The sequence below is a fragment of the Carassius carassius genome, chromosome 7, assembly GCF_963082965.1.
Source record: "Carassius carassius chromosome 7, fCarCar2.1, whole genome shotgun sequence".
Lineage (NCBI taxonomy): Eukaryota > Metazoa > Chordata > Actinopteri > Cypriniformes > Cyprinidae > Carassius > Carassius carassius.
Genome location: NC_081761.1, coordinates 15,256,836 through 15,284,235, shown reverse-complemented (window position 1 = coordinate 15,284,235; position 27,400 = coordinate 15,256,836). Strand labels below are relative to the sequence as shown.

The window sequence follows — 27,400 nt, the reverse complement described above, 5'->3', positions numbered from 1 at the left end:
TGATCTCATATGACCTAATGCCATACCTGTCAACCCTCCCGTTTTTCCAGGTATTCTCCTGTATATTACCATTCTATCCCGCTGTCATCTCATTTAATATTTTTTCTGTATTACTACCATATTTTTTTTTATCTTTCTATAAAAAAATCCCACTGGGCGTATTTTATGTTTGCTACATTCGCCTCCACTAAAACTCCCGTAATTTGTATGGCCCAACCCTCATTATATGATTACCGTATTTTTCGGACTATAAGTCGCACCTGAGTATAAGTCGCATCAGTCCAAAAATACGTCAAGATGAGGAAAAAAACATAAGTCGCACTGGACTATAAGTCGCATTTATTTAGAACCAAGAACCAAGAGAAAACATTACCGTCTACAGCCGCTCTATGCTGCTCAGTGTAGGCTACAGGAGCAATGAGCAGTATAGAGCGCCCTCTCGCGGCTGTAGACGGTAATGTTTTCTCTTGGTTCATTTCTCTTAGTTCATTTATCTTGGTTCATGTCAAATTAATTTTGATAAATAAGTCGCACCTGACTATAAGTTGCAGGACCAGCCAAACTATGAAATAAAGTGCGACTTATATAGTTCGGAAAATACAGTAATCACATCAAAAAATCCCAAGGTTGCCCAGTTGCCAAACACTGCTCTTATTTATCCCTCACATGCTTGTTTTTGTTCCTTAAATTACAATTTTTATTTACTCTTACTAAGGTCTGTGAAACTACTGAACTATTGAAGTAAATGGCTTACACACAAATAGTGACCTGACTGAAAAAGACTGAAACATCTACTGAATAGGTAATGCAATGTGTTTTTTCCAAACACTAATGACTCGGTCAAGAAATGAAGAATTGATGCCACACAGAACAGTTCCATTGCTTTTGAGTAGAAATCAACCAATCATATAATTGAAACGAGGTGTCTTCCCTTGCGTGGCCTCTTCTGAACCCTGCTTCTTTAGAATGGTATTTCCAGACACAGTAGCTCTGTCATCTGTGTTCCATCAATGCCTCTAATGAGATCACTAGTGGATTTACACTATATAAAGAAGAGTTTGTGTGGGGGAGTCTATTGTTACCAGCAGAATGGGCCGAACCAGATCAAAGCAGGAGAGTGGGATGAAGATGAAGAGCAGCATAAGAGTTAGAAACAGACGGAAAGGATTGATGTAAAGAAGTGCAGTCTGAGCGGAGTGGAAAAAGAGAGGTGGAAGAGTGAAGAAATACAATGAGAGGGACATGGAAAGCCTCCTGACTTCCTGATACTGAGTACAGTTAGAGCAAGACCAAGAGCAGTCAGCCAAGAGCTGGGACATTTCTGGCATACCTCTCTCTCTCGCTCTCTTTAGCGTGAGATTATGACGGTTTCTCTATTGATTCATGAAAATCCAATCAAATGATCTGACATGCATCACACACAACTGAACTTGACCACAGAGTGCGACAGAGTGATACTTGATACACTGATGCAGTAGGGCAGTGGTTCTCAACCCACGGCCTGTCATGAATTCAAATGCATCCCACCATGCTGAACACAATTTAAAAATAACTTTCAGTTTTACAATTCATTGTAGTATTTACATTAATTTAAAACTATACTAAACAAATATAAGCTGAAATGTTTTTATGTAAAATAATTTTGTTTTTCATATATTATTGAGTCGACCTTTACTCACGTAATTAATGTTATGCAATTAACACTCTTAAGCACGCACTTTGACAGAATTCAATTCAAATACTCATCAGCAGCCATTATTTTGGTAAAATTGAGCGTCAGAATGGACAAATTTGTCATTAAGGGAGAAAAACGAAATGTGGAAAATGCCAGCGAAGGAACCCATACAAACAAGAATTGTCGAAGTATCAGCAGTGAAGGCACTGGACCTTCGGCATCAACTTTCGGTTTGCCCCACCACTAGCTTGAATATGTTCAAGCAAAAGGAAGCATCCATACTAAGCAGCAGTCATCCGTAATTGCAGAAATGTGGCAAAACATCTCTGGAGAGAACCCAAGATTATTCCATTCGAAAGTGCATTTCATTTTTAGATCATCATAGGCTACATTTGTGAATGCACATTTTCTGCAATGTTGCGCCTCAAGTCATGCTTCCATGCGCCTCTTACAGACTGCAACTTACAATCCCAACTTCATTGTGCTGTTACTCCTTTCGAGCCAAATTTCACAAAATTGGTAAGCAGTCAGGTGTTTTGTTAATTGTGAGTAGAATTATTTATTTCAATTAATGTAATAGATTAGATATCATGATATTTAGGTTATATTATCATACATTTGTTTCTGTGAATCAATTCAATCTGTCTGTGAAATAAATGAATAGGACGAAAACTCAGATTGAGAGATTTGTTGGATCATCACTTAAAAGTGTTAATGAAACCTCTCTCTAGTCTTCAGTGCACACACTCTTTTCTCTGCTTTAATACACTCTTACACACATAAATGCACAGAAATACAGCTCTTATGTAGCCCATTATTGTGATTATTATGATTATTTCCTCCAATTTTCTTTTCTTACTACTTTTTTTTTTCTACACACACACACACACACACATTACTTTGTGGCTGTATTAGCTGATATTGTCCAGTGCAAGTTACCACTGCCTCAAGGTGATGTTTATAGTCCTATATCTCTTCATTAGTGCCACAATAACCCTGACTCTCTGTCTTTCTCAGGCTGTAGAGTCTCAAATCAGAAGTTTTGGACAGACACCCTGCCAGCTGCTAATTGAGCCCCATCCGCCACGCAGTTCTGCCATGCAGGTGGTGAGTAATACACACACACACACACACAAAACACTTTCACTGTCTAATTATCGTCCTTACCATGCAGACATTCACAAATTTATCAACATGTCAATAAAACTGTTAAGATAAACTGCACATCATGCCAGTGTATTGTTATGTGATAATAATCAACTGTCAATCTTTATTTGTATAAGGTTTCATAATTAGATAAGTTGGGTACATATAGGGAACAACGAAAATCAATGTGCAGAGAGTTTTTTTCCCTCTCTTTCTCCTTTTCTCTTAAGTTTCTCTATATGCAGGATCCAGTGTCAAATGAATTAGCATTCCGTGCATTTCCACCACAGAAAAAGGGTTTCTGGGTTTAAAAAACAAAAATGGCTTCACATTATGGCTTATTGACACATACTGGTATTGAACCAGGAAATACTAAACTAACATTTGATACTGGAGGGCACTGTAATGTCATTGTCCACACCAAAAAGTGTGCTAGATTGCATAAAACTGAATTGTGCCCATTATAATCATTCATTGTGCCAATGCCACACTTCATCAGTTCTTTATTTCTTTATGCTGCATTGTCATTCCTTTTTCCTGCATTGTCATTCCTTTTATCTTAAATAAAGTAAAGTTGTTTGGACAGGTTAGGCAGAAATTTAGACCGTTCGGCTTTCATGTTGGTGGAAACACATGCTAGGTCTGGGAGAGGTTTTGGTGGATCCATTTTTGGTGGAAAACAAGTTTGATAGCTATCTGCTTAAAACAATTTGTTCACTATTTTATGCTTTACGTTCCCACTCCTCTCTCCTGTCCTCTCTCAGTGAGCCCCTGCGTCCTAGAAGTGGGAAAAGTCTTGTGGTTAAGCGTAGAGCTCCGAGGTGATGAGGTCTTTAGTCTAGAAAATTAGAGACTGTGGGTGACAGCCTTGAAACCCCCATTAGCTGTGTGTTTCTGTGGCGATGACAACCCCTGCCTGCCTGTGTGGAAACAAACTTATTCTCCTGTAAATGTCCACATGCAGATATAGTTATAGGCTCAGAACTGGATTTTGACCTTACGTAACAGTGGCACTAAATAATTTGAACAGCCTTTGAATATACAACATCATAATAATTACATAATCCCAAGCACACAGTCTAGAGGAGAGTGTGTGAGTTTTTGTTTAATGTACTTAGATTTAGATATTATAGTTTTTATTTTGAAGTGAAAAGATGAAATTAGACTTTTGGGGTAAGTTGCCCCCCATTGGCACAGAAGGCCACAAATGGCATGTCATTATTAGTTTTATTATATCTTCAATAGAATACTTATAGTAATTCATGGGGTTGGTATTATTCAATAATCCAATGAATTAGATGTAAATTTTAGACATCTTTGCTTTTCATTAAAGCCTACAGGTTAAGTTGGCACTGGTAAGCCTTGTGGGCAGCGTGCCGACATATAGCGCCATTGTGCTACAGGCGTCCCAAGTTTGAATCCCGGCTCAAGGATCTTTCCAATTCCCGCCCCTCCACCCTTCTCTAACACTTTGCTTCTTGTCATCTCTACACTATCCTATAACAATAAAAGGCAAAAAGGGCAAAAAATAGATCTAAAAAGAAGCCTAAAATCATTTTGAATTCTTAGGGCCACATTTACTAAACAGGGCTAATTAGCGTTAGAGCGCAATTACATAAAAGTGCCGAGGGGAGGGGAAAATTATGTGTTTGATTTACTGACAATGCACACATTAAAGAGCACAGACGCAGCAAGATCATTCCCAAAATGAACAGCGCAATCTACCAAGAGCAACGCAAATTACTAACTGCTTTAAGACATGCTTTTTTTGGGTGTTTAGTGATGGCGCAAATACGAGTAATTTGACGAGTACAAATATATTGCGTTGCGTGATTCATTTTAATACTCTCCTCCTATAAATTTTGCGTCTGAAATGGAAACTCCTACAAATACATATTCAATAACGCCAGGCGCAAAAACAACTGTCCACGCCTTTTCAGCGCTAATTCTTAGTAAGTCTGGCCCATATTGTTGCTATAATGACATACCTTCAATTAAAATCCAATTATATTCTTGCTCCAAAAATCCCAATCCCCACTGTAACACTATTTTATTAGACAACAAAAGCAGCATTTTAGAATTAGACGGTATGACTATTTTTCTTTTGAATTAACATAATTTTCATGCAATCCTGTATCTGGAATATACAGTGCCATTCTCTCTGTAATCCTTTCATCTCTCTTTCTCTCTCTGTCAATGCTTGCTTTTTCCCTCTCTCTTCCATGTCTCCAGTAGGTTAATGAGAGTAGATCCTCTGTTTAATGGCACTCACAGGCTGAACACTATTTAAGAGGTGCTAGCTGTCTGTCTAATTTACTGCAGGCACACCAATTAGCCCTGTGTCTCCATACTGTGTCTAAAAATCACACACACATGTCAGGATTAGACATCACCGACATAAGACAACAGTTAGACTGGATTAGAGCACAGTTTTATCGTGACATACGAAGATATACAGTACGAGCTTATTTATAATAAGCATATACACATACACTTCCATTTTAAACTATATCAGTTTAAAATATTTGTTTAAAAAAAAACTTTCTTAATGTGAAGTGATTAAACTGTGCTGTATTGAAACATCAGCAACATATAAAGCAACAGCCAGTCAGATCGCTCATTGAGAGTGACAGAGCAGATCTCTGATCTCTACAAACACAGCCCTGCCTCACTGAGGAAGTCAACTTGATGGTTGGATGACTTTGCTGCCAAGTAATCAAACAGCTGTGTATGTGCATATAACTTTTAAGCTTCTCGTCATCTCCTGACTTATAGAGTGGAATGTAGGAGAAAGCAGATTATATTTTTACTAATGGAAGTTGGAATATACTGTGGCAGCCTAGGGGAAAGTTCAGATTCATTTGAAATCTGCTATGGTATTTTGCAACTTTAGGCCTTTTCAGACTGTTTTTCTTCTGTTTATCTTGTACTCATTACACAGGAATTGTAACTTAGTGTGCAACGTAGCCTAGCAAAAACATTACTGGAATTATCAGAGGTCCAGAAATGTCAAATATATCGTTGAATTTTGTGAAATGAAAGTGTTTAGCTGCTTTGATCTCTCTCTCTCTCTCTCTCTCTCTCTCTCTCTCTCTCTCTCTCTCTCTCTATCGCTTCCCCCGCCTCCTCTCCCCTCTTTCTCCAGCTTTAAATTACTTCGGCAACACATTTGATCTATTCATGATTCATGATACATTTCTTTTAAACACAATTTTTATATATTTAATTTATTTGTTTGTATATAACGATAGTCACGATAAGGAAATCAGAAGGAATTAAATTATTCTGATTCTACTTTATTCCAGCTCAGTAACATTTTCATTAACAATATTCAGAAAAACTATTCTAATTACATTCACAACCTTTAAAATCATGTTGCCAAGACATGAGATAATTTGAAATGTGAACAGAACAGAAATAAAAAATAAAAATAAATGAAAGCATTTGTACAGTTTTTGAGCTGATGCTCTGATGCTGATTTTGCTGATCTTATTATTGTGTTCCATCTGATAAAATGCATATGTTTCAGAATCAAAAAATAAAAAAAGTTCCGTTCAATCCAGTTATGATATTGCTATGTCTTAATAACATCTGACCTCAATCTCAGTTTTTAGGCTCTTTTACACCGTTCTGTCTTTCGCTGCCTAATTTCCCATCTTCCTGCTTCTCTTCCAACTGTTCTCATTCTCTCTCCAACCATCACTCTCTTTGCCTCTGCACTTCCTCGCTCCCTGCTGATGATGGCGGTCATGGACTCAACAGTATCTCCTTCTGCAGACCCCACTGATGTTCACAGAGCAGATGCAGCAGGATGTCATCATGGTACTCAAGTTCCCGTCAAACTCACCTGTCACACACGTGGCCGCCAATACACAGTCAGGCCTAACCAACCCAGCGGTCATCACAGTCACCGCCAACCGCCTCTTCGCTGTCAACAAGTGGCACGGCCTTACTGGTGAGCAAGAACAATCAGACAGCTAGGTGTTTGGTGATGGATAAGGAGTGAATTAGTCTGTTGAATCTGTTCAACCCTTAATACTAGTTCCGTGATGAATTCGTATGAATTCAATGTACAATGTGATTAAAACAGAAACATGCAATGTTTTACTTAAAAAAAATTCCAATTTTAACCTGTCATCAGAAGCAGATCACTTGAAAATATTCAAATGATATAATACAAATTATCCACCAATAGGCCAAAGCATGCAGGATGATGTTCAATTCCACACATTCTAAAATGCAAACTTCAGTAGCCTGAATCCTCTAAACTCTGGTTGTGTATAATCATCAGCTTCTTAGACACTGAAGTTGTCTGAAACATGCATTTAGGACTGCGCATGTGCACTGGCAGGTCTAGCCTGAAAAATACGCTTTTTGAACTCTACTTGAGCAAAATAAACAACATTTATGATACAGTTGTTGTATGATTTCATTGGTGGTTTCAAATATGAAATTTAATCATAAGCATGGCGAACAGTTTTGGAGAAATTGATGTTTCCCCATTCAAAGAGATAGGAGCTACACATGCATGCCTGAGAGGCCTTTTAAAGATGGCATTTGAAACAATGCATGCAGAAACCGAGAAATTAATATATTTATTTTGTTAAGGAAAACTAATGGTCTGATTTCTACAACTTTCACTTTGGATTTTGGAAAGAAATAAAGATTTGACATTTATCGTGATAATTAATAGTACCGATTAATATGAAAAAAAAAAATCATGAATTTCTTTCTTTTTTTTTGTTGTTGTTTTTTTTTGGACAAATCGACCAGCCCTACTCAAGACATACCATTTAAAATAAATAAATAAAAAAAGAGTAAAATCCAAGTCCTCATTCAGTCCATGATATATATATTAGCCTTTTATTTATTAATTCAAAATGTCTGTCTTTGATTAAGATTACGTTCTCTAATTTCCTTCCTAGCAGTAATATTCACATGATCAATAACTTGTATTCTAAGGATAGAAGGAGTACTTTTATGCATTAATTTAAAGTGTTTTCCATCAGGATGTTCTTCATTAGCCCTCCTAATGGCATATTTGTGTTCAGCCAATAATAAAACATTTTTTGTTATTTATTTATTGTACAGAAAAGCAGTGTTCTCTGGTTTGTTATTATTGTCCTTTGTCTGCTGTAGTAAATGCCTGTGGACTGACCTCTATAAATAAGCATCCTGATAGTAAACAGTATTAAATCTATTTTTCATCTGTCCTCTCTGTTTCTCTCAGGTCATCAAAGCTCTTCTGTGCAGGATCAGCAGTACCAGTTACCAGTTGAGATTGACCCTTTGATAGGTCTGTGGCTTGTCAATCGTCAGTAGAGTGATTTGTGATTGGCTGTTGTGAGTTGCGAGGGCCCGGCCCTTGGGAGGAGATGAGTGCTGTTTTTCACCCAGCCGCCATTCAGCTTCAGATCAGCATTTGCATGCAAATTGGAAAGCAATGAGCTGTGGCTTAGCCTGTACATCATCAGCGCTCTCGCTCTCGCTCTCTCTCTTTCTCTGTCTCTCTGTCCTGTCAGACGGAATGAATATGAATGGTGTAATAATGTCTGATTGAAGCCGCGTGGCACACGCTGTCAGGACAATATGTCCTCTTCTCATCCCTCCGACCTGTTGATTAGGAAGAAAATGAGGATAAAGGGATGAGAGAGGGAAGATATGTGATAACATATGGCTGAAGCCTTTCTGAAGTTTCTGTCTTTCCTCCTGTTCATCGTATATCTCAGCTCTCCTTGCTGCTCATATTATTATACAGTATCATATATCATACCCAGTGTATCTGTTTGTCACTTCATGGTCGCCGTCCGTGTCCTCTTTCTTACCTGTGCTCTCTCAACACCTCCACCTCTGTCCTCCACTAATTAATTAAATATGAATTCAAGCCTTCAGTAATCCGAAATTATTATGGAATTCTTTTTATATACCATTTTTGTGAAGAGTCTGAAACAATATAATATAATATAATATAATATAATATAATATAATATAGTATAATATAATATAATATAATATAATATAATATAATATAATATAATATAATATAATATAATATAATAATGCATATGGACACCAAAAAATAAATAAATAAATATTCTATCGGCAATAATAGAAGATTCTGGTAAGGTTTTCCATTCTGTGTTGGAACGTGACTTTGGGGACTTGCATTTTTATCTGCCAAATAAATAAATGGGCATGAAATATTGATTTAAGTTTAAATTATTGCATTGTTCGAGAAGCAAAGACCACAGAGTGATACAAAATATATTAAACTAGCAGAGCTGCATAGAAAATGTCTTACTAAAGCTGGATTATTATTATTATTTATTTATTTATTTATTTATTTTACTTTTTACTTTTAAAAGATTTATTAAAAATAACAAATCCCACTCTTCTCTGTCTCTCTGTGTGGGGAGAGACATCTTTCATGGCTCATTTTCTTTCACTCCTGCTCCAGAATGTCATGTATGTATTTAGACGGACTGCATTCCACACAGCTCACACATTTAAACACAGTAAATTCTCCATGACTCTGCTGTTGATAATCTGTCCACTTGCTCCAGCACAGACGCAGCGCTGGTGTGTGTCATGAATGTGTCTGGGCCTCACACACCTGACGCTTCAATCTCTCTTGGACTTTTTCTGTCTTAATGTGTTTAAAAAAGAAAAAAAAACTTGTAATTTATGACATTTTGGTCACATCATTTTTTATGATTATTTTAGTCTTTCCTTTACTGTTCTGTCTTCTGCTGTTTTATGTATTCTTTCACAAATCATGTGCTCCTGCACAGTATTCCTGACAAATGTCGTATTTTCTCATTCTAATAGTTTAACATCTTTATAATCTCTTAGGAGGTTGTCAGGAATTCACTTACAAGACATTGGAGTAGACCTTTAGGGTCAAAACTCTCTTTTTCACCATCTAACTCCCTCTGTTAATGTCTCCACACCGCTCTGTGAATGTCCTTCCTACTGTATCTCCCTCCTTAATCACTGCTTTATTTTTTTATTTTTTTATTCACTTTACCCAATTATTTTCTAACCAAGAAGTTGTTAGTGCTTTTATAACAAGTGACTCTCTCTCTGTTTTCAGCCAATAATGTGGGCATCCACAGAAGGCAGATCTCAGATCTGTTAGATCAAAGCATCCAGGTAAATGCTCAGTGTTTTGTCATCACGGCTGACAACCGCTTCATCCTGCTGTGTGGATTCTGGGACAAGAGCTTCCGCATCTACTCCACTGATACAGGTAACTGCAACCACCCCTCCAACCACCTCAGTGTCTACGGAGACATCGCCTCCACCACAGTACACAAAGGAAAGGGTCAAAAGTCACAAATGAGCCTGCAGACTGCATTACAGCTCCATCGCCCCAGGGCTCAGATAGCTTTCTCATCTCACGGATGGACCATGACTCCATCTCGCAGGAGGATGAGGCTCAGAACGCAAGTCACGCAAGCGGAACTTGAATTTCAATATAATCACACCACACAAAAAGCTCCCAAGCTCTGAGATATACACACACAAAGCAAAGGGGTTTTCCTCTTGAAAGCTAGACTAGATAGGCTATGTAAAGATAGAAAGATAGATCGGCTATGTTCAGGCAAATCAGATTTTTCTCAAATTAGATCTTTTCATGCAGACTGAGTGCACTATTAATTGCAAGTTATCAAATACTATTTATGTGTCCAGATGTAACCGGTCTATCTGTATGAGTTGGTTTGGTAATGTTATAGGTGTACCAAGGTATAGCTTTTAAGCTTTTTTTAGATTGGAGGTGCTTCACCTCACTCTCCAAATAAGCGCCTGTCGAGTCATGGTGAAGAGCTCACCCCATCGCACAGGAAAAACTCAGCGACGGAGGAGACTGGTTTGATGTTTTGTGCTGTACTCATGGCCAGCTTCACTGTGCAGTGCGGGGTGTGGTGTCTTTTATCATTTCCATTATTGATTTTGCCGTTATAGTTGTGTCGCTTTAAGTGAGCAACCGTAAATATCTAGTTGGAATCGCATTTCAAACCACTTTCATATGTGTTTTTCTGATTTGAGAAAATCGTGATTTCATGTGTGTGTGTGTTTTTTTTTTTTTGCTGTCCAGATTTTCACAAACCCATCTGGATAATGTCTGGATTTGCAGAAAGTCGTATTTTTGCAGTCTGAAGACCATAGACACGCAGGCTGAAACACAGTCAGATACTATAGGTAGTTAGCTAGGTAAATAGATAGATAGACAGACAGGATTGACCGACCAATAGACAGACACACACAGACAGGCAGTAGGTAGATCGATAGACAAACAGACATGAAGGTAGGTAAGACTCAATATAGACAGACAGACAGACAGAAAGGTAGATAATTAGAGAGGTAGAGTGATAGACAGACAGGTAAGGTAGGTTTTCACTATAGACCAACAGACAGGGTACTGTAATAATAGAGTATAGACAGACAGACTGCCAGACAGATAATGATTGCTGTTTTTCATATTCATACACAGACTTCAGCATGCACGTGGAGCACTCCAAAAGCAAATATTTAAAGTGCGGTAAGAAGGAGTGTGTGAGCTCATCTGGTGTATATAAACGACTCACCAGACAGCATCATCTCAGTAGAGTCATTCACTTAATCCCTACACTGCAGACTGCTGACCCCATGAAGATACGCTCCAGAATCAGACCTTAAATCAACTTTGAATCATTATAAATATATTATAAATATATTCTGCATTTTACATACCCCTACTGCCTCACACTCTGCATTCCTGTGCTGTGTGTGTTTACAGGTAAACTGACACAGATTGTGTTTGGCCATCTTGATGTGGTGACCTGTCTGGCCCGCTCAGAGTCATACATTGGTGGAGACTGTTACGTTCTGTCCGGCTCCAGAGACGCCACACTACTGCTCTGGTACTGGAACGGCAAGCACAGCAGCATCGGAGAGAACCCTGGAAGTAAGTCGTAAATGTTTAACCACATACAGACGTACGTTCACCCAAAAATTTAAACTTGTTGTTGTCTGGAAAAGACCAACTTGGGCATTCTGCTGAGTAACTCCTTTCTCCTTTTGTGTTCCTCAAATGTCATGTTAATTTTCTTTTAATGAAAGCTCCATAATATGTCTGAACAAATAGTTTCATCATTATTATGCTCAGAAGAGCCTCATGGTTCTCACATAGAGAGGTCAAAATCAGGGTAATGTTCGGAGTCCAAATCCCCAACCAGCTCTTAGCAAACACACATAGGAAAAGCTTTAATGCAGGTGATGATATCAGTGCAGTGCAACAGTGTTAAAAGCACATTGTTCATACACACGCATTCCAGTGTGTGTCTGTCAAGGCTGGTGTAATGATTTACAGCTCACTTTCAGAAGCTACATCTAGTTTCATCTGACCACAGCAGGTCTCTGCTCAGACGATTGAGTTTCAGGATAGTATCACACCATAAATGGAATCGGCCTGTGTGTGTGTGTGTGTGTGTGTGTGTGTGTCTGTGTCTGTGTGTCTGTGTCTGTGTGTCTGTGTGTGTGTGTCTGTCTGTGTGTGTGTGTGTGTGTGTGTGTGTGTGTGTGTGTGTGTGTCTGTGTGTGTGTGTGTGTGTCTGTGTGTCTGTGTGTCTGTGTCTGTGTGTGTGTGTGTGTGTGTGTGTGTGTGTGTGTGTGTGTGTGTGTGTGTGTGTGTGTGTGTCTGTCTGTGTGTGTGTGTGTGTGTGTGTGTGTGTGTGTGTGTGTGTGTCTGTGTGTGTGTGTGTGTGTGTGTGTATGAGTGTGTGAGTGAGTGAAAGTAGAGGCCAGAGGGCCACAGAGGGAGACAGTAAATGTGACTCGGAGGTCTCCGGCTCAGGAGAGTTCAGTCCCATCTATCTGAGAGAGCCAGAGAACACTCAATAAAAGTGAAAAATGCCACGGGCTTCCCCTGTACACACTAACCATATGGCTGCGGCGCTGATCAAAGCACTCTACACACACACACTCACACAAACACACACATCCCGTTTGCTATTTTTGAGTTTTTGGGTGCTCTACATGCTGTTAAGTGCTCTTCTACAAATGGGGCAGGATTTATGACTAATTGTGATTTGGGTAATGAGCATCTAAAGAGAAATATGAGTCTAGGTTGATGGTTGACATCAGTGGCATTAAAGAACCTAAGAGCCAAACCTTCATCTAAAGTGAAATCAAACTGAATCTCTGAATGTCTCTTGTATCACATGCACAGGGCCATGTTATTCAGTAATATTATCAGATGAAATTTCAAAGATTTTTTTTTTTAAGTCATATCAAGATAATCGGGAAACTTTGCATGAATCAGTTCAAACCCCCATAACTTGTCCAAAACACATTAATTATCATGATTTTGTTAACAAATTCTGATGTTTTAAAAAAAAAATATATATATATAATATTATTATTATTATTTATTAAAACATATATGTCTGTCGATCTATTAGGAATAATACTGATTTAGGTTTCACAAGTCAAACATGGTTCATGATTCTGCAGCATACACTCGGTAGAAAATGTCAAAATTACTTTTAGAGTTGAAATCTATGTGCTCTCTGTCTGGTTACTAAATAGTGATAGTTCCAGACATGTTAATGTGAATTTATGTTATTATACATGATAGTACTTGTGTACTTTTTTATTTCTTTCATTTTGACACAGTTGTTCATTTCAGGCAAGAATGAAGTTACAGTATGATTTCAAACACAGTCTAGGCTGTGAACAGAGGAGAGTTGTTGAATTTAATTCTGTTGACCACACTGCCATCTAGTGGCCAAAAAATGCACAACATTTTCGTGATCCCTGATTTTTTAAACTAATTCAGTCTGATACCGTTTCAGTTACAGATCTTACTGCATTTTCATCTAGAATTGTCTTGTGTTTACGTATTCATTTTCTTTCCCTCTTTTTCCTATGGGTAAATGATACTCTCTAGTGTGCATTTTCAGTACAGATAAATAGTATACAGTATATAGGTATTAGATTGTAATCAGATGTTGTCCTAATTCGAACCAAATGGTGGCCGATGATGGGGAGGTTAAACGATACACCAATATATCAGTTTTATTGATCTTTTCAGGGCACAATCCGACATCAGGCTTTAATCCCCAGAGTTGTAGGGTATAACTCAAAGCTGAGACATTTAGGAAGTTTGCCACCTAATGAAACCTATACATCTACACTGAGAGAGAGGGTCTGTGTGTGTGTGTGTGTGTGTGTCTGAGAAAGAGACAGAGAGAGGCCAGCTGGATTGAGACAATTAAATGTGTGTGACTTCTTTGTGTCTGGATAGAAAGAGAATTCATTGGTTTGTTAACTGTTATTTTTGACATTACCTAAACTGTTCTCACTTTGAGAGAGACAGTTGTATTTGTCTGAGTGATATGGACAGAAAGCACACACGAATACTTGCAGAGCTCAGTAGACTGATTACAGAAGGACACATGGGTGGCAGAAGTGTACACACACACTTTAACAGTTGCGAGTGTCTGATTGCAGTGATTACACACTCTAATTAAATTATCACAGAGTATAAAACAATAAAAAAAAAACAAATTTAAACACTGAAATTAACAGCAGTGTTAAGTATGCAAATGCACTTGTTATGTCATTTATGGTGTAATGTCGTGATTGTGATTATCATCTTGTTCTTGTTTCTGTTGTATTTACTGTCTATGATCATCAACTCTGTGTGTGTGTGTGTGTGTGTGTGTGTGTGTGTGTGTGTGTGTGTGTCTCCAGCAGAATTTGTAACTCCCCGGGCAATTCTGACGGGTCATGATTGTGAAGTCACGTGTGCAAGTGTGTGTGCAGAGCTGGGACTGGTCATCAGTGGCTGCAGAGGTAAAGACACACTCATGCGTTTGTATTTTTTAATATTTCATTTATTTGTGTGTTTGTTGTTCTTTAAATTTGTATGATAGGTTTTGCTTACTGGTCCAAACATGTCTTTTTGCATGGAAACAGTACACATATAAATGTACCTTTACAAAACTGTCCTACATAGTCAGCATCATCAAACGAGTTCTTTAAGATCTAATCACTTTTATTAAAGTCTTTGATGTTTTTGTTAGTGTAATTAACACTTATCTAGACTTTTGGGGCCATTTATGAAAATACTTGGGCACTTAGTAGGCCCATAACTGTTTGAGCTATTTGAGAGAAAAAGAAAAAAAAAAGTGTATTTACCAATTCCTATGAGGCTAGCAATCATAATTCTTAAGATATCTTACCCTAAACATGGCGTCCTGGATAAGATGTTTTTGGCCTGGAAATAATAAATATGTCAGATGTTGAAGAAATAGGAAAATGTTAGAATCAACAGAGCATCTTACGTCACAGATAACACATGAACAAGTAAGTGCAGCAGCACAATGTAAGTCTGTCTGATTTGACCCTCATGTGTCTGTATGTGTTTGACAACAGAGGGTCCATGTCTTGTCCACTCGATGAACGGTGACCTTTTGAGGACTCTGGAGGGTCCAGACGGCTGTGTGCGACCACGTTTGCTTCTGTCCTCCACCGAGGGTCACTGTGTCATTTATTATGACAAGGGCCGCTTCTGTGTGTTCAGCATCAATGGAAAACTGTTGGGACATATGGAGGTGGAAGACAACATCAAGGTAAACATGAGCATAAACTCTCCTCTGTATAGTTATTTGGGAATAGTAAGCAATGGTAAAGGGTTGGGCAGCTCTTGCATGATCATTTGTCCCCCCTTTTTCTTACTCTCTTTCCATTTATTTTCTCAGACTCTGTGTTTTATCATGTCAGCTGTCTGGAGTGTGATTAAATGCTGGCATGATCTGCCTACGGGCCTCCTTCTTTCCTCTCTCCATCTCTCTTTCTTTTGGCTTCTGAACCCGAAGGGTCCAGATCTGTCCTTTGATCTGCAGGGCTACGAAATGCCACTCAACTTGCATGTGTGTATGAGAGCGAGCAAGAGAGCAGTATGGCCTGCGGCATTAGAAGACACATTTGTCATTGGCGGGCAGAGCTTCTAAAATCGGCCAGCTCTCTTTCCCCCGTTCCTGCTCCATCACTTTCTCTTTCCTCTGGGCCTGGGAAAATTCACAGAGCTCTGCGTCTGCCCCTCTCTCTCTCTCTGTCCTGCACACACATACCCACACCTGCATCCTATTTAACAAGCCGGCTCTGTTACGCGCTCCTCTGCTCTCTGCCGCTCAGAGCTTGATTAGTTTCCTCATTGTGTCCAGGTTCCATTTGCTTTCAATAAACAGCAGAGTTTGCAGTGATAGAGAAGAGGGGGGCTCTGCTCTTTAACACACTTACTATTCAACTAATATGACATAATGCAGGATCAGCCTGCGTCATTTTACAGAATGCTGTTCCTGGAGTTATTTTGTACATTTCTGTACTAATATTTAGTGTTATGAGCAGAGATAAATCAGCAAGTGATCGTTGTTCTCTACCATTAAAAAGTTTAGGCTTTTAAAGAAATGAAAAATTTTATTCACCAAAGACGCAATAAATTGATCAAAATTGACAGTAAACATTTGCATTTCTATTTTAAATAAATGCTGTTATTTTAAAAGCTTTAAAACAGAAATTCTATTCTATTTATCAGAGAATCCTGAATAAAGGTATCATTGTTTCCCCCAAAAAATGGAATCCAGCCTTGGTCGGCACAAGAAACCTCTTTCAGAAACGTTGAAAAATTGTATAGACCCTAAACTTTTGAACTGTTGTGACTTTCTCGAGGATTTAATTGATTGTTGACCTTGTTCAAAGCCAACACAATCTTTGGTATAATTGATCTAAATCAGATGTAAGTCATTTTGAAAGGGTTCACATCATAATAGGTAAATGTGTTTATTTGGATTATTTGTGTTCACGCTATACTCTATTGACTTCCATTCACACAGGAGTCTGGAAACACAAGCTCATGCTAATTTCACACTCCGCTGCGTACAAAATGCTGATTTGTTTAAAGCTGAACTGTACAATGCAGTGGTGGAACCAGTAGAGGACCTAAACATCACAAATTGAAATTTTGGATTTTTTGTTTATCTCATTTTAATTGTTTCTTATGTCTTATCTGTGATCAATTTTTTTTTTAATTAAAGACAGAAGCCCTAGCCTTTCTAATCTGATTGCAGCTTAAATCAACTGAAATTTGAGGTTTTTATTTGTTTGTTTGTTTATTTACTACAAAAAAATAATACCCTTAATTTGAATAATACCCTCAGTTTGAACACTGTCTACACCTAACTAATACTACTGCAAAATTGTCACCGTAACCAATCCCAAAATCAAAAGCAAGGGTGCTTTTGGCACATTTTAGTTTACATATGATCCACATGAAAAAAATCATGTTACAGAAATATGTATTTATGAGCAGTCATTGCTAATTTCCAAGTCATACACACGCAGCATACACACACAGACACAGCTCCTCTCAAGCCAGATGAAGTGACATCTTTGTGACAGTGTGTGTGTTTGTGGAGAAGAGGGTGTGTGCGGTTTTGTGTTTGAGTGTGGGGTTCGTAGGGACAGTTTGTTGCTGAGAAAGCGAGTCTTCATGCTGATGATCTGACAGAACATTAATTTGGACAAGTAGAAATAATACATGAATGACTCTCTTGAGCCCACAACTGAGCGTCTGTCTGTTAGTAACCATTTTAGCAGACGTTTCCCGAGCCTTCGGCACATACGCAATGGAGTGCATTACAGTCTTCATAAATCCAGTCTTTACTCGTGCCAGACATGTCCTGACCTAACACCGACAGATCAGCAGATCAGGAGAAAAAAACACAGTGGGGCATCATCCAACACAACCCTGTTGTTTAAAATCACGGCATGACTGTAAGTCAGATATCTGAGTCACGGCAGCCATCTTGGAGGATTCTGGAATGGCGGCCCGGGAGGAGACCACTAATTTATGATTCTGACCGAACCCGTTCTGCAACCTGGACATCTCTGCTTCTCACAGACCCTTTTCCAGACCTGGTCCAGAGGGACCACCGTGAATGCTGGTTTATGTACTGATATATTTCCTCAGACATCTTTGAAGTAATCAGACACATTCGAACTGAAGACTTAATTCATGCTGCAATGACTGAACCATATCATTAAGTCACAGAATGAGTCACAGGGTGGAGTTTGAATCAATTTGAGAGCTTGAGATTATTCATAATAAGGACTTTTTGGACACTCACTTGGATGACAAACACTATAGATTCACTTAAATCTTTGCCTGTCATTAAAGGAGACAGAGTTGTGACTTTGTGTGATCTTGATCTCGTATGTCTGTTGCCAGCTTCTGCTTTATACCACAACTGAAGTGAAGTGCTCAGGGGTTAGCCACAGTGTAACCTGAACCCTAATTACACACATCTCCGATATATCCAAAACAAATCAAAAGAGATCACATGCACGCAAATGCTCTCAGATCCCAGCTGCTGTAACTGTCTGAAGTCTGCTGGACAGCGATCTAGCAGAACAGTCTCTGTGATTGATACTGGCTATTTCACTCGTGACTGTGGTAGTGAGGAATGAGGAGAGTGTGTAAGCGTGTGTGTACGAAAGAAGAGCAGGAAGGTTTGATCATGTACTTTGTTGCTTTTGTAGCTTATATAACCATGGTCGAGTTTAGAACTCGGATGTTTTAAATTCTCAGTCTTTTTATAACAATGAAGTAATTATGAACAATAAAATCATTATGAAACAAAACGGTTCATGAACCCACATTTCCTGAAAAGGTGAAATTATATTAAAATAAAAGCTGCCTACTGCAACATATTTGTATTTAACTTATTACAAACAAACTAATAGTTTTAAAGAAAAAGAAGAAAAAAACTATAAAATCAGACAAAACTTCGGTAACATGCAATACTTTATTGTTATTAATAAAGACATGAATTAAAATCTATGTAATTTATGTAAAACATGATGTTCCACCCTCACGTTTATGGAAAATACTAAAGTACAAAGTTAAACTGAATTTAAAAGGATTTTGAACTAGGTCATTGAAAACTATAAACCAAATCATTACTAGAGAAAACAAGCACTTTTGTAAATGTATTTTTAAGTCAAAACGTAATACAGAAGGTCCTAAAATATAGCCCTTGTGACAACTAGCCCCAGTCTTCCCTACAGGAAGCCATAGTTCTCCATTCCATTCTAGATTCTACTGTAAGCATCACCTGTTTTAGGAGCTGAATTATAAATGATGCATCAAAACCCTTAATTAATGCAATTTGTCAAGCTTATATATTAAATCGAATTAATTACACATAATAGTCACTTTGCAAACACGCTGTCATCTCCCACAAGAGTGTGTGTGTGTAGTGAAAGAAAGAGCCTAGTGTGTTTGCTGTTCTATATTATCTGTGTTTCTCGTGGGACCTCTAAAGTGTTACACAGCCCATGTGCACACAGGAAAACCAGATGAACAGAATAAATCTCATACTCTGTCTGCCCTTCGCCGCAGGATACCACCACTACAGCGGTTTAAGAAACAAACTGTTCGCCAGGTTGGCCCCGTGCATGCTGGGAAAGAAAGGGGCTTGTGAGGCTTTTGATTGGATGAGGCAGCCACTGGCAGGGCACACTCACTCTAAGGTCCACAGGGGTGTCAATAAACCCCTGTAATCACCGGTCAGCCGGACGCTCCAGATGTTCATCACTCGCTACAAAGAGCTTATTCACTGAGCCGAGAGCAAAAAAAAAAAAAAACATTTAAATCAAATTCTTATCAGTGTTATTTATCATGGAGAAACATGAAAGGGGGTCCTTTTGAGTGGTTATTTTTAATAACATTTTAAATGAAGTTATAGACTTTACTGTAGATTTACTGTGAAGCCAAAATCTTTCATTCATTGTATTTCATTCATTCATTTGTATGACTTCTATTTCATCTCAAATTACATGAACTCATGGGTTTGACTTGAATAAAATGAAAAGCAGAAAAAACTGACCGTATGTGTGTCTTCTGTTTAACACGGTGAATATGATGTTTGTTTGGTCTTTGCGCCAGGCGATGCTGCTAAGTAAAGATGGCCAGTATCTGCTGTCTGGAGGAGATGCAGGAGTTCTCAGCGTGTGGCAGATCCATGATCTCAAACAACTCTTCACTTACCCAGGATGTGATGCTGGGATACGCTCGATGGCTATGTCACATGACCAAAGGTAGCATACATGAAGACACCAACTAAGTTCCTGTCCCTTTTCTAGACTAACGATAAAAAGATATAAATCACAATATCTCCGTTTTGACATAGCAGGGATAGTTGTAACACTTTGTAAATGCACAGCTGAATCCAGTTGTTAGCAAAATAACACAATGGCCACAGATGTGAATACATCCAAAATAGACAAGTTTCTTTAAAACAGAAACTTTTTTTTCTTTCTTCACTCTCTGAGGCAGAAGTCTCAAAACTCATCCTTTCTAATCACCCTACAACTTGCCCGCTTGATCCTATTCCAACTCATCTCCTTCAAGCCATTTCTCCTGCAGTTGTACCTGCACTCACTCACATCATCAACACATCCCTCCACACTGGTGTTTTTCCCTCATCATTTAGACAGGCACGTATAACTCCACTACTTAAAAAACCCAACCTCAATCCTTCTCTTTTAGAGAACTACAGACCAATTTCCCTTCTTCCTTTCATTGCAAAAACACTTGAACGAGCTGTGTTCAACCAAGTCTCTACATTTCTCACACACAACAACCTCCTTGACAGCAACCAATCTGGCTTCAGAAGTGGACATTCAACTGAGACTGCCTTGCTCTCAGTTGTTGAAGCTCTAAGACTGGCAAGAGCGGAATCCAAATCTTCAGTACTTATCCTGCTTGATCTGTCCGCTGCTTTTGACATGGTTAACCACCAGATCCTCCTATCAACCCTACTGGCAAAAGCCATCTCAGGAACCACACTTCAATGGTTTGAGTCTTACCTATCAGATAGGTCCTTCAAAGTATCTTGGAGAGGTGAGGTGTCCAAGTCACAACATCTAACTACTGGGGTGCCTCAGGGCTCAGTTCTTGGACCACTTCTCTTCTCTGTCTACATGGCATCATTAGGTTCTGTCATTCAGAAACATGGCTTTTCATACCACTGCTATGCTGATGACACTCAACTCTACCTCTCATTCCATCCTGATGATCCGACGGTAGCTATTCGCATCTCAGCTTGTCTAACCGACATTTCTTGCTGGATGATGGACCATCACCTTCAACTCAACCTTGCCAAGACAGAACTGCTTGTGATTCCAGCAAACCCATCGTTTCATCACAATTTCACCATCAAGTTAGGCACATCAACCATAACTCCTTCAAAAACAGCTAGAAGCCTTGGAGTTATGATTGATGATCAGCTGACTTTCTCAGACCACATTGCTAAAACTGTCCGATCCTGCAGATTTGCTTTATTCAACATCAAGAAGATTAAGCCCTTTCTTTCGGAACATGCTGCACAACTCCTTGTTCAAGCTCTTGTTCTGTCCAGGCTGGACTATTGCAATGCCCTCTTGGCAGGTCTTCCTGCCAATTCTATCAAACCTTTACAGTTAATTCAGAACGCGGCAGCAAGATTAATTTTTAATGAGCCAAAGAGGGTACATGTCACAACTCTGTTTATCAATTTGCACTGGCTTCCAATAGCTGCTCGTATAAAATTCAAGGCATTAATGTTTGCCTACAAAACTACCACTGGCTCTGCACCCATTTACCTAAATTTGTTACTTCAGACTTATGTGCCCTTTAGAAGCTTGCGTTTTGCAAGTGAACGTCGCTTGATTGTGCCATCCCAAAGAAGCACAGTCACTTTTACGGACTTTTAAATTAAATGTTCCCTCCTGGTGGAATGACCTCCCCAACTCAATCCGGACAACTGAGTCCTTAGCCATCTTCAAGAATCGTCTTAAAACACATCTCTTCCATCTTTATTTGACCCTCTAACTTTAACACTCACTATTCTAATTCTATTCTTTAAAAAAATCTAACTACCTCTCTAATCTTTTTATATTCTATTTTCTTTTCATTAATTATGCAGTTGTATGTGTGTGTGTGTGTGTGTGTATGTGTAAAGACCTCTAACACTAGCTTGCTCTATTCTTTTTTTATTCTATCTGTTTTTTTATATTATATTATTTGCTCTTTTTGTTGTTTTTGATTGCTTCCACTGTCCTCATCTGTAAGTCGCTTTGGATAAAAGCCTCTGCTAAATGAATATGTAAATGTAGTAAGACTGTGTAATATTATTTAAAAGTCTTATGCTCGCCTAAGCTGCATCAAAACTGCAATACAGTTAAAAAAACTGTAATATTGTGAATATTATTCAAATGTAAAACAGCTGTTTTCATATTTTAATGCATATAAAATTTGAATGTATTCCTGTGATGCAAACGCTAAATTTTCAGCATTGATCCTTCAGAAATCATATGAATATGACTTTGTGCTGAAGAAACCTTTATTGTTATTTTCAACGTTGTGTAATATGTTTGAGAACACTTTTGATCGCTTTTTTAATTTAGTTCTTTTAAAACAATAATCTTACTGAACCCAAACTTTTGATTGGCAGTGTATGTTTTTGAGTTGTTTCTGGTCGCATTTGCTCCATTACAAAAGAATTGAAAAGTTTCCTTTTACTCCTTCCAGAAAAAGATCCAGTAAAAATGAAAATTAAATTAAATAAATGCAATATAAAATACAGTCGTGGCCAAAAGTTTTGAGAATTACATAAATATTAGTTTTCAAAAAGTTTGCTGCTAAACTGCTTTTAGATCTTTGTTTCAGTTGTTTCTGTGATGTACTGAAATATAATTACAAGCACTTCATACGTTTCAAAGGCTTTTATCGACAATTACATGACATTTATGCAAAGAGTCAGTATTTGCAGTGTTGGCCCTTCTTTTTCAGGACCTCTGCAATTCGACTGGGCATGCTCTCAATCAACTTCTGGGCCAAATCCTGACTGATAGCAACCCATTCTTTCATAATCACTTCTTAGAGTTTGTCAGAATTAGTGGGTTTTTGTTTGTCCACCCGCCTCTTGAGGATTGACCACAAGTTCTCAATGGGATTAAGATCTGGGGAGTTTCCAGGCCATGGACCCAAAATTTCCACATTCTGGTCCCCGAGCCACTTAGTTATCACTTTTGCCTTATGGCACGGTGCTCCATCGTGCTGTAAAATGCATTGTTCTTCACCAAACTGTTGTTGGATTGTTGGAAGAAGTTGCTGTTGGAGGGTGTTTTGGTACCATTCTTTATTCATGGCTGTGTTTTTGGGCAGAATTGTGAGTGAGCCCACTCCCTTGGATGAGAAGCAACCCCACACATGAATGGTGTCAGGATGCTTTACTGTTGGCATGACACAGGACTGATGGTAGCGCTCACCTTTTCTTCTCCGGACAAGCCTTTTTCCAGATGCCCCAAACAATCAGAAAGGGGCTTCATCGGAGAATATGACTTTGCCCGAGTCCTCAGCAGTCCATTCACTATAATTTCTGCAGAAGATCAATCTGTCCCTGATGTTTTTTTTTTGGAGAGAAGTGGCTTCTTTGCTGCCCTTCTTGATACCAGGCCATCTTCCAAAAGTCTTGGCCTCACTGTGCGTGCAGATGCGCTCACACCTGCCTGCTGCCATTCCTGAGCAAGCTCTGCACTGGTGGCACTCCGATCCCGCAGCTGAATCCTCTTTAGGAGACGATCCTGGCGCTTGCTGGACGCCCTGAAGCCTTCTTTACAAGAATTGAACATTTTTCCTTGAAGTTCTTGATGATCCTATAAATTGTTGATTTAGGTGCAATCTTAGTAGCCACAATATCCTTGCCTGTGAAGCCATTTTTATGCAACGCAATGATGGCTGCACGCGTTTCTTTGCAGGTCACCATGGTTAACAATGGAAGAACAATGATTTCAAGCATCACCCTCCTTTTAACATGTCAAGTCTGCCATTCTAACCCAATCAGCCTGACATAATGATCTCCAGCCTTGTGCTCGTCAACATTCTCACCTGAGTTAACAAGACGATTACTGAAATGATCTCAGCAGGTCCTTTAATGACAGCAATGAAATGCAGTGGAAAGGTTTTTTTGGGATTAAGTTAATTTTCATGGCAAAGAAGGACTATGCAATTCATCTGATCACTCTTCATAACATTCTGGAGTATAATCAAATTGCTATTATAAAAACTTAAGCAGCAACTTTTCCAATTTCCAATACTTATGTAATTCTCAAAACTTTTGGCCACGACTGTACATCAAGTATCGGTCTGGATTGTTGTATTTGTACATGTACTGTAATCTAAGGATAAGTCTAGCATTTCGTTTACTTCTAGTTTTTATATCAGACTTGATTATGTTGTATAACTCTGAAAAAAAAATGCAAAAATAAGCAGAAGCCAGAATGTTACAGCTATCTTTGCTCTGCAGTCAAAATGTCTGTCTAATATTTGCTGTCTCCCTCTCTCTGTCCTCATCACTGCTCTGCAGATGCATCATCACTGGAATGGCGTCTGGTAGCATTGTTCTGTTCTACAATGACTTCAACAGATGGCACCATGAATACCAGACTAGATACTGACCCAGTGACGACGGAGCCAGCCTGCCACCGTTCAGAAAGCCACTATCAATAGTCATGAATGTATTCGAAATATTTAAAGCAAAACTATTTTTTAAAGATGGCATTGCTATATTTTGTAGATCTTATGGAATTTCTTACTATATAAATCCTAAGGGAGGGGTTATATACCTAATATTTGGAGAGAGGAAAAAAAATCTATTTTTAGCTGTAAAAGTCTATTTTCACCTTTGCTCTGAAAAAGACTGGTCTGAGTGGTCAGTAGCTATGACTATATTTACTTATAGTGTCTATGGATAGATGATTCTTGTGTAACTTTGTGTGATTATTTCAACAGTATGCTTCTAGACATCATTATTTGTAGTTCAGTAGTTTAGTTCCTGAAGCTAACAGGAAGCTGCCTCATTTTTTGGGAGAAATAAATGACTCGGCTAAATGGAACTATTCGATTATATCCATAGATTAAATAGATAGCTGTTTGCAGACATAACATAACAAGTCATCCACTTGAATGGAGGAGTGGCTTCTTTTCAAATGAGAGCACTTCTGATTTATTATTATTATTATTTTGTCTGTGATTGTTTGTTAAATGTGAATGGACCTCTTATGTGATCATGTAATGATGTCACTTTATAAACTGAAGGGGCTGATTTTCTGCATATGAAGGGAGAGTTATTTAGAAATTCTATTCATAATCTTCATGGTTGGTAAGAAGTGATTTGGGGTTTGTTTATTTCTATCTTTTTTTGTTGTTGTTGTTGTTGTTTGTTTATTGTGAGTTCCAGGTCTAAGTGTTCCAGAACTAAACCATTTTTTCTTTTTTTTGAGGAGATGTAAGTGATAACAATAGAGGGAGGAGAGCAAAAAATATGAATATCCATTTAAAGTGTCATCAAAGTAGAATTTTTGTAATTCCACCATTGTGCTTTTACTATGCTTAGTGTATGCAGACGTGAATGTGGGCAGAGCGTAATAATAATGGTATACTAGCATCTGTTAGATGAGGTCAAAAATGACAACATTTCACTTTATATTATTAGTCATAAAACAGCTCAGAATATAACCCATAGACTACACTCAGGGCAAGCAGGGGTCTGTCAAATTACAAAGAAGAGTTTATTTCTTGGTTTGTCAACTATGGTGTGATTCTGATGTTGAGAAATGTTGTCTGATTCCTTATGTTTGGTTTGCTTTTGTTTTGAATAGCTGTTTTTATCATTACTGTTATATCATTTTATATCTTAGCAAAATGGCAATCAGATTGGAACGAGCGTCGTATGACGTGTGTGATGAACTCAATAAAATGGCATTTTGTACCAATAAAAAATGTTTCAAATTTCTCTTTTGTAAAGACATACAGATCTGGCAGATCTTGCAAATAGTGAAACAGTGTTATTTAAGGATCATTGATATACTAATTGAAGTTTTTTCATATTTGGAATTAGATATTCAAATTTTAGTAACTGTACTTTTGTCATTTTTAGTTTTTTTTAATGTTTATGTTGTTATTAAGTTTTTACTTTATTTATTTTGCTTGTAAATTTTATGAAACTGACAGAATTATAGGTCATCATTTGGCAGCAATAAATCACAGTATCGCAGTATTTTGTGTGCCACTAGAGCTCATTATAGCTCAGCTGGGACAACAAATACAGCTGATCAGCTCAAATAATGGAAACTACAAGACTGAGGGTGTCAGACAAAAGAGACGCTCCAAATCTGCAGTGATGGGAAGCTCCAGAATGAAAGAAAAAGCAGAGTGAAATTTAATTATATATAATATAAATGAATATTCAATTATAGAGCAATAACATCATGTTTTATGCATGGAAACATGAAGACAAAATGATTCAGACTCTAGTAGTTTTAAGTTTTCAGTCACTAAGAGCTTAGAAATTAGAACATATGTCAAATCATCTGTATCACAAGGACATACGTTTGATTTTGATTTGATTTGATTAAGTTGGCGTGTTCCTGAGACCATACATCATTTAGATATAAACCAACAGCAGGTTAACTGAAGATATAAAGTCCATCAGTGAAGGTGTCTGATGTTTCTACAAGTTATTCAGTGTCTGCTTGTTTATATGTTGTGATTATTATTTATTTTACAATCACTTAGGCACTAATTTTAGAACCTTGATGTCTTTTTTCAAAACAAAACCCTCAGTTCTAACATTTGGCTGTTCAATGTTCAAAATGATGAATTGTGCATCACATCAGACACCTTGCACTTGCAGAATTATTGGTTCAAATAACTCATGAAGTATAGGAACAATAATTTAGATGACCTACTCACAAGAGACCAGTAGTTTGACTGTGTAATGAGTCATACTATTATTACATTTTGTTGTACAAAATATGTGATACACATTTAGTCCTACATGACAATACATCACTATAAAAACACTAGAGAGAATACTAGTCAGGATTTCATATGGTGGTGTGTTGTTTGCTCTGTGTGTAGATCTGAGTGTATGCTATGTCTGTAGAATGCTAGCATTTCAAGCAGACAATGTGCATGTAAACACAAACAGAATAATGAGACTACAGTGTATAATGGTGGAATGAGACCATAAGTGAGATAACGGATGTCTCCGGTTTCTACAGTAATAATAGGTGCATGTGTGCAGGGTTCATCATTTGTATTTCAGTCAAATTGACACAGCAGACGAGCTGCACAAAAACTACCAATCACATCAGTAAGAAATAATAAAATAACCCAATAAAATGACCAAACAAAACCACAGTAGGATTTTTTTTACACTGGTTTTGGGATTATTGCAGAAAATAAGCTGTGTGACCAACAAAAGTTAGCTTCCTAATTTTTTTTTATTTTATCATGATTATCATCAAACATGAACAGAACATTTATGAATTTTAAAGCCTAAACGCAATCACCAGAAGTAAAAAAGAAAAACGAAGGCTACATTATAAATAAACTACACCACGGCCTCATGACTTCACCATCAAAATCAAAAAAAAAAAAAAAACTCCCTGAAATGTTGTTAATACTTTGCAAGAGCATGATTATAA

The 27,400-nt window shown here is 38.0% G+C and overlaps 1 protein-coding gene across 3 annotated transcripts in view; it reads left to right on the top strand.

Moving 5' to 3' along the window:
* Positions 1–24,682, top strand: part of lrba (LPS-responsive vesicle trafficking, beach and anchor containing) — a 307,888-nt gene extending 283,206 nt beyond the window's left edge. For 2 of the 3 annotated variants that reach the window (XM_059554011.1, XM_059554010.1), the window contains exons 48-56: positions 2,693–2,782; positions 6,584–6,776; positions 8,052–8,117; positions 9,915–10,070; positions 11,601–11,768; positions 14,558–14,659; positions 15,242–15,438; positions 19,815–19,966; positions 24,277–24,682. In XM_059554011.1, coding sequence (XP_059409994.1) covers positions 2,693–2,782; positions 6,584–6,776; positions 8,052–8,117; positions 9,915–10,070; positions 11,601–11,768; positions 14,558–14,659; positions 15,242–15,438; positions 19,815–19,966; positions 24,277–24,367 — 1,215 coding nt within the window. In that variant the 3' untranslated portion in view covers positions 24,368–24,682. The remainder of the gene's footprint in view (positions 1–2,692; positions 2,783–6,583; positions 6,777–8,051; positions 8,118–9,914; positions 10,071–11,600; positions 11,769–14,557; positions 14,660–15,241; positions 15,439–19,814; positions 19,967–24,276) is intronic. The other variant, XM_059554012.1, reaches the window with a different exon arrangement.
* Positions 24,683–27,400: the final 2,718 nt, after the last annotated feature.